At 46.4% G+C, this 13821-nt stretch overlaps 1 protein-coding gene across 4 annotated transcripts in view; it reads right to left on the reverse strand.

Moving 5' to 3' along the window:
• Nucleotides 1-13821, reverse strand: part of ANKRD27 (ankyrin repeat domain 27) — a 52919-nt gene that overhangs the window by 11363 nt on the left and 27735 nt on the right. For all 4 annotated transcript variants that reach the window (XM_090261095.1, XM_090261097.1, XM_090261098.1 and 1 more), the window contains exons 16-22: nucleotides 13212-13327; nucleotides 12702-12794; nucleotides 11331-11528; nucleotides 8993-9052; nucleotides 8776-8895; nucleotides 7013-7057; nucleotides 4904-5026 (exon numbers count right to left, since the gene is read on the reverse strand). In XM_090261095.1, the coding sequence (XP_090117221.1) occupies nucleotides 4904-5026; nucleotides 7013-7057; nucleotides 8776-8895; nucleotides 8993-9052; nucleotides 11331-11528; nucleotides 12702-12794; nucleotides 13212-13327 (755 nt within the window). The remainder of the gene's footprint in view (nucleotides 1-4903; nucleotides 5027-7012; nucleotides 7058-8775; nucleotides 8896-8992; nucleotides 9053-11330; nucleotides 11529-12701; nucleotides 12795-13211; nucleotides 13328-13821) is intronic.

Raw genomic sequence — 13821 nt, forward strand, 5'->3', positions numbered from 1 at the left:
GAGTTAAGTTCCTACAGCACTTCATCAGTGTTATATTGAAATGACATTTTTTTGAGGATCTGCTGTACTTTATTGTATGTGAATTCACATACTTCATATACTTCAATAAAGCCTTTTTTAAAAAAAACTAAATACACCCGAGAATGGGGTTGGGGAAAGTTTTAATTTAATCACAGACATGAAGCAATTTAGTTTTGTGTCTCTTTGAGATATTATAGAAAGAAGAAAAGTTTTTTAAAATGCAGGGAACATCAGACTTTATCTAATAAATTCAACAGATATTATAATGTGTTTTAAGCTTCTTGTTATTGTCCAATGAATGAACTGAGGTGGGAAAGAACAGTGTAGAAAAACAAGAAAAGAACAACAGAGAGATACAGTAACTGCCTCTAGCTGCGCGCACTCACTGACTGCATCTGGGGGCTTTGTTATGTCCCATCATATCTTTTAAAACAACATCTGGACTTCCGGCCAAGATGGAGGCTTAGACGGATGCGCTAGGTCTCCCTCTACAACTAGAGAGGAATACAACTACTTCAAAACAAAGGATAACTAGAAATTCCAGAAAATAAAACTACACGGAAGCCCAACATATGAAGTTATAAACCAGCGGCGCTCTTTGGGCAGGTAGGACAAGCGAAAGGGGGCGGTGCTGTTTGCGGTCGCACCTGGGACAGCGGCAGGGAGAACAACCCCGGCTGCAGTCGAACCCCCGGCAGCTCGCGACCCCAACGCTGGGGAAAGCAGCCACCGCATCGCCTTGAACGGTGAGGCCCAGGGGGGCGGGAGGACGGATCCCGGTCTCCTAGCGGAATAACTGTGTGAATCCATCTTGGACCCCCGCCCCCAAAGAAAGCGCCACAGGGCTGCGAAATAGGTCGCGGACAGGCGCCGGTCGCTGGCTTGTGACGAGTACACAGGCACTGCCCCCTACAGGCGGCCCAAGAAAACAAAACGCTTCTGTCAAAATGAGGCAGACAACTATAGAAGTCCCGGTGGCACAGCTCACCAGGCAACAGATGGAGAACCTGACAGATGAACAGATAAGAAACCTGTCAGAGGCTCAGTTCTGGGCCATTGTTATCAGGTGGCTTACAGAATTCACAAAAGATCTGGAAAAAGATGAGAAAGAAGCGAAAAACACTCATAACGAAAGGAACAAAACCACATACGAGACAGATGGTGAGGAAATAAAATCCAGAGTTCATTTCAACAAACCGGAATATGGAGAAGGAACAAGCAGTCAACCAATGCAGAGAGAGGAAATGGGAAGCAACGATGAGAGGATCAGAAACCTCTGGGACAGCTATAAAAGGCCCAACATAAGAATCATTGGTTTGCCAGAGAGTGAGGAAGATGATCTAGAACTTGAAAAATTGAGTGAAAATATAATAAAGGAGAACTTCCCAGACTTGGGGAAGGAAATAGACTTACAGGTCCAGGAAGCACAGAGAGTTCCAAAAAAACTGGACCCAGGGAGAACCACTCCAAGACACATTATAATCAAAGCAGCAAGAGAGAAGAAAAGAATTATGTACAAAGGGGTCCCAATTAGACTATCAGCTGACTTCTCAAGGGAGACCCTGCAGGCAAGAAGGGACTGGCAAGAAATATTCAAAGTAATGAAAATCCAAAACCTACAACCACGAATACTCTATCCAGCGAAATTGTCATTCAGAATAGAAGGACAGAGAAAGTGTTTCCAGGACAAAATAAAACTGAAAGAGTTCATTAGATCCAAACCACTGTTATATGAGATGTTAAAGGGACTGGTTTAGAAAAAGGAGGATCAAGACAATGAAATCTAAAATGAAAACTGCATCACAAGAAACAACAGAAGCTAGGGAATTGAAACAAAGGCAAAACTAAACAGGCAACGAGAGTGGAAAAAGAACTATAGGTACGGGGAACATATTGGGGGGAGGTCAACAGGGAGGGGGAATGGGGAGAGGGAGGGAGATGATATAGGAATTAAGGATTATGGTAGGAGGGAATGGAATAGACAGAGAGAGGTTGTGAAGAACTGTATGCACAACTAATGGACATGATCTAAAAGGGGGGGACAACTGGAGGGAGGGGGGCCACCGGGTGGAGGGGAGCAGAGGGAAGGGAAATTGGCACAAATGTAATATTATTATCAATAAAACACAAAAAAATAAAAAATAAAAAAAATAAAACAACATCTGCCCTTTTAATCCTATGTTTTTCATAGCCACCCACCTACGGAGTCAGTTTTTGGACTGTACATATCCAGCAGCATGGGAACAGAACAAGAGTTGCACAGACCAGTACACACATCACCCTGCAGCCAAAAAGCTACACATGAATGAAAAATATAGTCATTTCAGTATTCTTAGGTTAGAGAAACCCACAGTGAAGCTTTTAAGTTAAGGTAGTATAATTTTGCAATTCAAAGGATAACACCATTATATTTATTTTGTAAAGTCAAATTGATTTCTTAGTATGGAACTCATATTAAGTTAGAGAGCTAGCACACAAGTGCATACTATGTATACAGTGGTATTTACAACTGCTCAGAAGAAAATGAAATACTTAGGTACACATTTAACAAAACATGGACAGCCCTGGCTGATGCGGCTCAGTGGATTGAGCACTGGCCTATGAACCAAAGGGTCACTGGTTTGATTCCCAGTCAGGGCACATGCCTGAGTTGTGGGCCAGTTCCCCAGTTGGGAGTGCACAAGATGTAACCACACATTGACGCTTCTCTCCCTCTCTTTCTCTCTCCCTTCCCCTCTCTCTAAAAATAAATTTAAAATATTAGGAAAACAAAACAAAACATGGCCAGGACCTGTATACTGAAAATCACAAAATGTTGATGAAGAAATCGAAGAAGGCCTAAACCTAAACACTTGAGAGATATGCCATCTCCATAAAGACTCAACCTAGTAAAGATGTTATTTCTCTCCAAATTCGTCTACAGTTTTAATGCAACTTCTATCAAATTTTAACAAGGTTTTGTGTAGTAATATACAGGCTTATTCTAAAATTTATAGGAAAGCCACAGGCTGTAAAATAGCTAAAACGATCCTGGCTAAGAAGAATAAATTAGGAAGAATCATTCTACCCAATATTAAGGCTTACTTCCTAGCTGCAACAATCAAGACAGGGTGGCACTGGTGGGGGGAAGAGACACACAGCTCAGTGGAACAGAATAGAGAGCTCAGAAATAGACCCACACCACACATAGTCAGCTGAGGTCCAAAAAGCAAGTCAGTAGAGAAAGGCTGGCCTTTCAACAAATGGTGCTGGAGCAAGTGGACATAAACTGCAACCTAAATTTCACACCCTGTACAAAACTGAACCCAAGCTGCACTAAGAACTTAAATTATAAAACTTTTAGGAAAAAAACAAAACAAAACAGGAGAAAATTTTCAGAATCTAGAGCTAAGCAAGAAGTTCTCACAAAAGCAGAATTTATAAAAGGAAAAATTGATAAACTGGACTTCTAAATTAAAAACTGGTTCTGTGAAAACCCACGTGAAGAAGCTACAGGCAAACTACAGACCAAAATAAAATATTTGCAAACCATGAATCTGACAAAGAGCTGGAATCTAGACTATATACAGAACTCCTATAACTCAATAGTAAAGAAAAAAAAATAAAAACCCTAAAAAAGTGGGCAAAGGAAATGAACAGGTATTTCATCAAAGAACACATACACATCGCGAACACATAAGAAGAGGTGCGATGTCATCACCCATTAGGAAATGCAGGAATGGCTAAAATAAAAAATAGTGACCACACCAAACATAGGTGAGGAGGGAGAAACTGGACCGCTCATACATCACTGCTGGGAATGTAAAATGGTACAACCACTCTGGAAGTTTGTCAGTTCCTTACAGAACTAACCAGAGAATTACCATGTAATTACCATGAGTCAGCAATTGCATTCTTGGGCATTTACCTTAGAGCAATGAAACTGTTATGTTCTCACAAAACCCTGTACACAAATGTACATATCAGCTTTATATGTAATATCCCATATCCAGAAACAACCCCCATATCCTTCAACACGTGAATGGTTAAAACAGCAGGGGCACGTGCGTACCATGGAGTGTTGCTGAACAATAAAGGAATAAACTGTTAGCTACATGCAGCAACTTGGAATGATGCTCGTGAACAGAGCCAGTTCCAAAGGTTCTATGCGTTTGATTAGATTTACATAACACTTTAGAAATGGAGAACAGTGGACGGTGGGGTGGGGGCATAGAGAGGTGGGTGTGGTTACAAAATGTGAGTGATTCTTCCTGTGGTGAGTGAACTGCTGTGTACCGTGAATGTGGTGGTGGATACACAACACTACATATGTGATAAAACTGGACAGAACTACACGTACACACACACACACACACACACACACATGAGCACAGGTAGAACTGGGGATATCTGAATAAGGTGGGTGGACTTTAGTAACCATGTCAATATCCTAGCTGTAACACTGCTCTGTGGTTCTGCAAGCTGTTGCTGCTAGGGAAACTGGGTGGTGCAGGGGACCTGTCTGCCACAGAAGACATAGCAACCCGGGCAAAGGCAGTGGCAATGAAACTTGAGTGCAGCCTCCCTAGGGGAATGCAGCCACATGCACGGAGACCCTTGGGCATGTCTCTTTGTAACTCCTGCCTGTGACTCAGGGACCCAGAGGGCAGGCGAAACAGTAGGCACATGTGGATGTCCCTGCTCACTGACCTCCTGTTCAGTGAGCAGGTCCTGTACTAGCGTCAGCTTCTCTCCACGCTGAGCTAATAAGCCCCACCACATCCCAGGAGTACCCAACACCAGCCACTCAGAAATGAGCTGGCTGAGAAACAGACAGCTTTTCCAAGGGGGGAAAACGATTTCCCTCCTAGCACCACCTCCCTCAACAGAAGCAAAGCCAAACCTTTTGAGCTGGAGCACATTTTGGGCATTGGCACAGGGGGTGACAAAATTCGAGATCTGTAGCACTGACAGCATCGTCCATGTCATCCATGTCCTCCTCTGTCCACTCCAAAAGGTAACGCACCTGGGTTGCATAGTAAAGAGAAATAGGAACTCAAAACTCATCCTCTACTCCTTTACAAGCTGCAGTACCTTAATCGATCTCTCTCTCCCTCCTACATCCCTCCCGCTCGCTCGCTCTATTTCTCAGGGCCTATATTTCTTTAACCATTGAAATAATTAAAAAACGACAGCTGCTGCTCACAAAGACTCCAGGGCGCCCACATAATCAAGCCTTTCTAAATCCTTTCCATGGTGATACAGAGAGCTTAAGCTACCATTTCTGTAGCTTGTGTTAGTGGTTCTCCTCCTCTACCTTAAGAAAGGGCCAGGGTGGTGTTGCTTCACACCCCGGGCCTGGAGCATTTCGAAAGCACGCTCTCCTCTACATAGCTGTACACTTTCAAAAACCAGCCCCGCCCTTGTCCCCTGGGAGGAAACTCACTCCAAGAGGTCAACCACTTGTTCAGGGCCACACAACCTGGAAGTGGTGGCTGTAACTCCATGCCACTGTCCTTTCCATTAGCATGCACTAGCCCACAGGTGGGAGCACTGAAAAGACCCCCAAACAGTGAAGACTAGTTTCTGGGATATTAAATTTGAGAAAACAAACAATCTAAATACATAGCTAGGCATGGTTCTAAGCCCTGAGGAAGTCAGCACATGCCTGCAAGGACTGTCAAAGGGTTCCAGCGACCCCTCTTTGATCCCAAGCCTCTCTTCTCCAGATCCCTGCATGTCCCAGACAACAGACGCTGGTCAGGGTGGAAACACCGAGGCCTTGACTCAGAGGCCTCACTGGCTAGGCTAGCTGAGAGAGACCAAGGGCAAAGGGAACAGGAAGAGGGGCAGGTGGGCCCAGGCAGGGGGTAGGAAGCCCTCCCATCAGTAAATTGGTTTGGATGGGTCCCCAGGGCACTGGGCAGTGTGTCTCTGCCAGCCCCCTTCACATGACCTCAGCCCCCTCACCCTCCCACAGAAGGAAGAAGAGCAGATATGTCACGACAGGGACAGTGGTACTCTCTCCTCCACAGAGGCTATGGCCCTGGCTCACACCGTGACTCTCGGGGTGTCTGACAGTATCCTCCTTTGTTTCCCTGAAAGAACACTGGGTTCTCCTGGGCTGTACTCAGGAGAGGAACAGTGCAACACCAGCCAGATGCAGACACCGCGTCAGCCCCACGGATTAGCAGCTGCCTCTGGCAAAGGCTAGCACTCCAGTCACCATGCTCAGGTTCTTGCCATCTGAGGTGTTAGAATCAGACCCCAGCACTTTCTGTCTACCACTTCAAACCTTCAGCCATCAGCGAAAAGCACTCTTGAAATACACATCATGGTAAAGCTCTCCTGTAAGCTCCTAATTTGCTGAGCACCTAATTGACTCCTTCTTCTAAAGTGGAGGACGAAACCCATCCCTTCAGGGAACTACAGGCAAGCCAGGGAAACTGCCTGTGGGAATCTCATGGAGAGGGCCTCCGCTCTCCAGTGGTCTCATCACAGATGTTCCCTGTCCCCTGACACTGAGGGTTAAGACAGACACCTTCCCTCCTGCCAGGATGTCCTCAACAGGTGCAGCCCAGATCAGTCAGCACCATGGCATCCAGACACCTGCTTATGACTCCTTGGAGCCCCGAGCCTCAGACCCCAGGCTCCTGGCCCCAGCTTCCCGCTGTCCACAACTTTTGCAGGGCCGTGCAAACACCCTCTTGCGCTCTGCCCTTGCTGCCCCCACCTCCTCCTTGCCCACAACCCTGTCTGCTCACCCTGCTCCTGGCCAGTGGGCCAGGCTTTGAGCCCACACTCTGTGACCTCGACATGCTGTGACCTTGCATCTCACCCCCCTCCCATGTGAATCCCTAAGGGGCAGGGACATGCCCACTGTGCTGCTTTCTGTCCACTTGTCTCATTACTTGTGGCGGAAACGTCACACTGCTGTTACCGAGACAAGAACACAAGTATGGCAGTTTTAAGCTGAGGACAAGCTTTTAAAAATGAACTTTTATAAACTCACCATTTCTAGATCTCCATCAGCAACTGCTCTTAAAAGTTTTTCTACCTTAATAAAAGGAAAAAGAATGTTATAAAAATACTTTTAATAAAATAATAATAAAAACAATAAATCCCAGTCAGGTAGCTCAGTTGGTTAGTGTTATCCCAATATGCCAAGGTCGTGAGTCAGGGCACACACAAGAAGCAACCAATGAGTGCATAAATAAGTGGAACAACAAATCAATCCCCCCTCACCCTTCCTCTCTCTCTAAAATCAATAAATAAAAAATAAAAATAAAAACAATGTTCTGAAAGCCTAGTAGCTGTCATTTGTCTTTAAAAAAAAGATTTTATTTATTTATTTTTAGAGAAGAGGGGAGAGAAGGGAGAAAAAGAGGGAGAGAAACATCAGTGTGACATAACATCAATCAGTTGCCTCTCGTGCACCCCAACAAGGGATCTGGCCTACAACTCAGGCCTGTGCCCTGACTGGGAATCAACCAGCAACCTTTCGGTTTGCAGGATGATGCTCCAACCACTGAGCCACACCAGTCGCGGCTCATTTGTGTCTTGATTTATGGAGTGTTGATTCAGTATTTCTTAAAAAATTTTTTTAAATGTGATTATTGATTTTAGAGAGAGAAGAAAGGTGGGAGGAGAGAGAAACATTGACTGGTTGCTTCTGATATGCACCCTGACCAGGGATTGAACCTGCAACCTAGCTATGTGCCCTGACCAGGAATCAAATCCCCAGCCTTTTGGTGTATGGGATGATGCTCCGACCAATTGAGCCATCCCAACTAGAGCTTGGATTCAGTATCTTTCAAAGATGTCCTTAATACTGCTCAGACAAGGACATCCTAGGAGGGTGCCAGTGTGCACCGAACCCATTCAAGGTATATAAAATGACACTGCTATTTATGTGGCAAAGTGAGATGACAGCCACCTTGAAGCACAAGCCCTCCCTAGGAGGCCAGCCACCTTTTGGAACTGCATATATTCAGCTCTCATTATCTGGTAGCTGAGGCACACAAGGCGGATACCCCTCCCAAGAATGATCTCAGGTCTCTGTTAGGATCCGGAGCATGTCTCCTGATCTTCTTTGCTGTGCTTTTGCATCAAGCTAAGCTTGCTGAGCCCACCAAGAGCAAGTCAGGGCTTGGGAGTGACACAGGAAGAGGGGTCTTAGGCAGAGTCAGTGAGGGTCCCCTCCTCAGGAGAGTGAGCAGAGGAGCTGTGGCACACCATGCAAAGGTCTGTTCTGTGGGCTGGCGACAAGTGCTAAGACAGACTAAATGGAGAAAAAAAACCCAGGCTATAAATCAGCTTTTACAAAACTCAGTGTATGAGTGCATATACATGTCTACATACATTTTTTTACAAGAAGTCAGGAAGGACCCACTTCAGTTTAACAGGGGTGCTCATGGAGTGGGAGGTAAGGGCAGAGAAAATGTACTTAGTAAAATGATTTTACATCAGTGGATCTATAGATGACTTATACTTTTCTAAGGATTCTCATTCTCTCTCTCTCTCTCTCTCTCTCTCTCCCCCACACACACACTGTTCACAAAGCAAAGAGCCGCAGAGAGAGCAGACCATAAAGGGCAAGCAGGGTGAGTGGCTTGGGCTTCTCTCCAGGCACTGATTCCACTGCCGCCGCCGAGGCCGTCGCAGTGATGGCGAGGAGGCCGACTGGGTGGCCCACGTCAGGCCCTGGCCATTTAACGAGCGCCATAACACAGGGCCACGCTGCCCTCCTCTTGCCCTCCCATCTGGGGGCCTCACCTCTCTGTAGTCCTTCTTGGGCTCCTCTTGTCTGGAGGTGGCAGACACAGAGGATAAGCTGGAGGTGGAAGATCCCTGGCTGGTGGAGTCCATGGAACGCTGAGGGGGCAGCACAGGGACCTGCAGCAAGGGAGCCCGACAAGAGAAGAGATAGGTGAGGGTGAGAGAGGATGCACTGGTCATAAATGGGCCAGGGAGTACAGCCCCGGTCACTTACCTCTGAAGCCTGTTGCCTCCTTTCAAAGGACGGATGGTGGGCTTCCATTATAGACAGAATCTAGGAGAACCAAGGGGACAAGCAAAGTACTCAATGAGATGCGTCACAAAAGCACCATCATCCGTAACACCCCAGTGATTGCCCATCTCCTGGAAGGTCAGGCAGCTCAGCCATGCCCATGGAGAGACAGAGAAACGGGGGCCTGGACTGGGTGGGCACCAGCTCAGGATCACACTGATTACGTCTGAGCTTCCTCCGCTGTGCCATCGTGCCTGCTGCCTCAAAGGAGCAGCTGCTGCTTCGCATGAAGGGGCTCAGAGAACACGAGAAGCCATACACAGAAGGGGCCTCAGAGGCTGCCCTGTCCAGCCCCTGGGCTACTTGTCCACAGGGATAAATTGTGACCTTTTCACTGGCATCCATGAGCAGCCCCAAGCAGGCAGCTGTCTCCCTCCCTCTGCAGACCTCCTTGGGCAGGGGCCTCTGATAGAAGACACGGGGCAGGGGAGCCTGCAGGTCCTCCAAGGCATCGCAGGCCACGGGCCGCACCACCCAGTCCTGTCAGCTGCGGGGGCTGCAAAGCAGAGACCCTGTGAGGGCATAGGAAGTTGGGCTCAGCGCCCCCTGGGGCCAGGGGCAGGGGTTTCGCCTTCAAAAACTGCTACTGTGGATCGTCAGTGTTCTTGTCACCCACAAACATACTAATAAAGAAGACAAGGGGAAACTTTTCAAGGTGATGGATATATATATTTTAAAAGGTTTTACTTTTATTTGTTTTTAGAGAGAAGGGAAGGGAGAAAGAGAGGGGGAGAAACAAAAAATTGATGTGAGAGAAACATCCATCGGTTGCCTCTCGCACACCCCCAACTGGGGACCTGGCCTGAAACCTAGGCATGTGCCCTGACCAGGAATCAAACTGGTGACCTTTCACCTTGTAGAATGATGCCCAACCACTGAGCCACCCAAGTCAGGGCAGGGATGGATATGTTTATAGCACAGATTGTGGTGATGGTCTCACAGGTGTGTGTTTATCCACAAACTCATCAAGCTGTACACAGGCACACCTAATTTTATTGCGCTTTGCTTCGCTGCACTGCACAGACGCTGCATTTCTTATAAATTGAAGGCAAGACCCTCCACCAGCAAAAAGACTATGACTCATTTTTTTGCAGTGGTCTGGAACTGAACTTGCAATATCTCCAAGGTATGCCTGTACATTAAATATGTTCAGCTTTTTATGTGTTAATACCTCAATAAAGTGATTTTTAAAACTGTGCTACTCCTAAAAGATGACATGAATAAACTGAAAGGCCTCCCTGGAAGAGTCGGAAACTGTAAGGGGAAGCTGATAAAACATCAAGCAGCAGGGAGGAGGGCCTGTGCAGAGACCCAACTGGGGATCTGTATTAAAATGGAATCGTTTATGTGAGTCGCGAATCAGCAATGTTCTAGACACTCAGCCTGACGACCTGGGGCTTCCCTGCACATGGCTCTGTGCTTCCTCTGCCCAGCTGGCCGAACACGCGTCTCTGAACACATGCCTTCAACCCACTGGGAGACGCAGTACAAAGAACTGGTCTCTCTAGGCCCCCAACTCCCCACCCATTCATGAAGCAAGCACTTTTACATGTTGCCAAAAACTACATGTTCCCAGAAATTACTCCCAGGAAAGGATGAGTAGCTCATTAACAAATCACTTACGAAAGAAACAATACCCTATGATGTTCAAAATTGGCCAGATAGGACAAGGATTTTAGGAGCTGAGGATGAAGTAACAGGAAAACAGAGCTCTGACCCTTCCTGCCGCCATGTCCCATTCCCTTTCCCCACTTCCAGGTAGAACTACTGTCTGGTTTTCAGCTGCTGTATCTGCTCAGCACTCAGAGGCCAGGGCAAACTCTGCTGGGAGTAGCTCTTGGAACAACACATAAAAAAACCTCAAAAATAATATAAATAAATAAAACCCATTAACAACCAGGTTCCAAATGCAGCAGAGAGGGTATGGGCCAAGTTCTGCCCTTGGGCGCTAATGCAATTTGTCCAGCATGGCCAAGACCTAATCTGTGGACACTGACTTTTAAATTTATTTTTACTTTATAGAGGAGGGGAAGGAGGGAGAAAGAAATTGAGAGAAACATCTATTGGCTGCCTTTCATATGCACCCCAACTGGGGAATGAACCTGCAACCCAGGCATGTGCCCTCACTGGGAATTGAACCGGTGACCTTTTGGGTTGTGGGACAATGCCCAATCAATTGAGCTACACCAGCTGGGGCGACACCAATTTTTTCTTTTTAAGTCATATTTCTTCTCTGAGATTAAAAACAGAAAAGATCTACCTTTGAGTTTAATGCACACTTGAGGGGCGTTTCTTTCAGTCTGTTCTGGATCTCTGTGGATGCTCCATTTTGCAGCAATGTCTCTATGATGCCTTGGTAACCCCAGCGTGCAGCTATGTGGAGGGGAGTGTCTCCTTTTTCGTTGCCAATATCGAGTCTGCACAACTGCACATCATAGTAGACCAAAGCTTTGACACACTGCAAAGAAATTGGGAGATGCCACCATTAACTCCCATGCCAAGCCTCGGGCAATATCTGTGCATTCCACATGTCCCAGCTTAATCCAGGCTCCACTAACCAAGCAACTGTGCAGTAACTGAGAGTTAGAACTCGCCGGTTCCAGGTTACCTGATCAGAACACATTGCTTTTCCAAAAGAACTCAACTGTCCATCCATAAGAAATGGTTGAACAAATTGTGACGTATCCACATGAGGAAAGGAGTTACCATAGCAGGCCGGAGACAATCCCTTAAAAGGCCTGACTGCAAGGTTGGCCCTTGACCTGCAGTATTCCTTGGGAGCTTGGATTTGGGAGTGTGTCCATAGTCCCCAATCTGATACAAGGGGCTCACTGCGCCTAACCTGTTTGTACAACAATGTGGTTTGTGCTGAACACCTGCTCTCCTCTGAGAGTCTGGAATTTTGATTCATGCCAGGCAGAGGGTGCTTACATGACTAGCCTCCAATAAAATGTGACCTGAGTGCCCCAGTGAGCTGCCCCGGTAGACCACGCTTCATAGGTGTTGTCACAACTCACTGAACAAGGGATAGTCTTAGGAACACTGATGCCACAGACAGAATTGATTATTGTAGCTATTAAAAAACGGGCTAGACCTACATTTACTGCCCTAGAGGATGTCCATAAGGTACTCTTAAGTTAGGAAAGCAAGTTGCATACGAATGTGTAGGGATGACCTTGTTTTTGCACATCACCCACCTAACCCAGCCACAACTCCGTGTGTTTATAAATCTACCTGTATGTTGCAATGAAGAGAATGGGGAGAGAGAATGAGTAGGAACAATAACATACACTGTTAAATATTAAGTGAAAATGGAGATTATAAAAATTCCTTGATAGTACTATAAAAAAGTAAAAGGTAAAACTGAATATGAACAAAGGTAAGAATCAGATGGTAGCAGCAATGAATGAAAACAACTTAATTTTACAATAAGATAATGGGCAATTAAGCTTCTGGTTTGTTATTTCAACACAGCATCTATAATAAACTTAAAAACTTTAAATTAAACATATTACACACCAAATCTTCCAATAATTATCAACACAAAATACTACACTGAACCCATTAGCAAGTCACAGTCCTTCTTGAGCCAGAACGGGTAAACACAGCCAGGGGCAGCAAGCACACTTACGTCTTCGTGGCCGTAAGTGCAGGCCAGGTGGAGCGGGTTGTTGCCATTATTGTCTTGCACGTCGGTGCCGGCCTTGTAGTGCAATAGCAGCAGCTTCCAAAGGGGAGGAGAGAGTGGATGAGCAGCAGCGAGACCAGGGCAGGCGCACGCTTCCTCAGGAAGCCTGACCTGCAGTCTCACAGGCGGAAGCCACTTGTTTCCATTCCCAATTTACTTACCTATTCTATAATTAAATGATATCGTCACTCTCATCCTTCCTTACAAAAAGTTTAGAGACTAAAGAAAAAACGTCACAGCCCCACCTCTCTGTGCCCAGGTTATCCGGACACTTCAAATACAGACCTCACATTTTTGTCCGGGGTGGAGGGGCCTCAGACTCACAGCCCCTCCTGTGTAGCCACAGCACAGTCAGTGTGGGACAGAGGGGCACAGCCAGCACAACTGAAGTTAAAATGCAGAGGCCAGCTCACCTGAGCATGTGCATGGGGTGGCACCGTCCCCCCTGCTCACCGTCACGCTCTGATAGCCCTTCTGACACGCAAGATGGAGTGGCGTTGACCCATGATAGTCCGTGGCATTCACCACAGCGCCTTTGGAAACCAGGAGGTCAATGAGGGATGCCTGTCCTACAGAACAGAAGGACTTCACAATGGAGAAGGAAGAGAAGAGGCTTTTCAAACCCTAAGCGTGGAGCCACAGAATATTTTACCCTCTTATTTCCCAGCATGAGCCATGCCAGGAGGAACTTTTCTGCTTAAGAGAAACCAGAGCTAACATCAAGTCAGACTCTGCAGATTCCGGGCACTTTGGGGTGGCTTTTAGAGGGGACTCAGCTCCAAGGCACTTATTAGCAACAGAAGGTGGTAGAAAAGAACTTTAGAGGCCCACAGAAGATTCCATGGTTCATCAGTTCATAAGAAAGAATACTGTACAGCCATTTAAAAATACTGACAAGGAGAAATGTTCTTGTAATTTCCAACTGCAAAAAGTACAGTACAGAACAGTGACCCCCACAATATCATATACTTCATATTCACATACACACAAACACGGGGAAATTCCGGATACTCATAAGTCACAACTTTCTCTGGGAGACAGAGGATGGCAGGTGATACTGAGA

This window comes from Furipterus horrens, unplaced genomic scaffold (assembly GCF_987537825.1).
Source record: "Furipterus horrens unplaced genomic scaffold, mFurHor1.1.pri manual_scaffold_13, whole genome shotgun sequence".
Classification (NCBI taxonomy): domain Eukaryota; kingdom Metazoa; phylum Chordata; class Mammalia; order Chiroptera; family Furipteridae; genus Furipterus; species Furipterus horrens.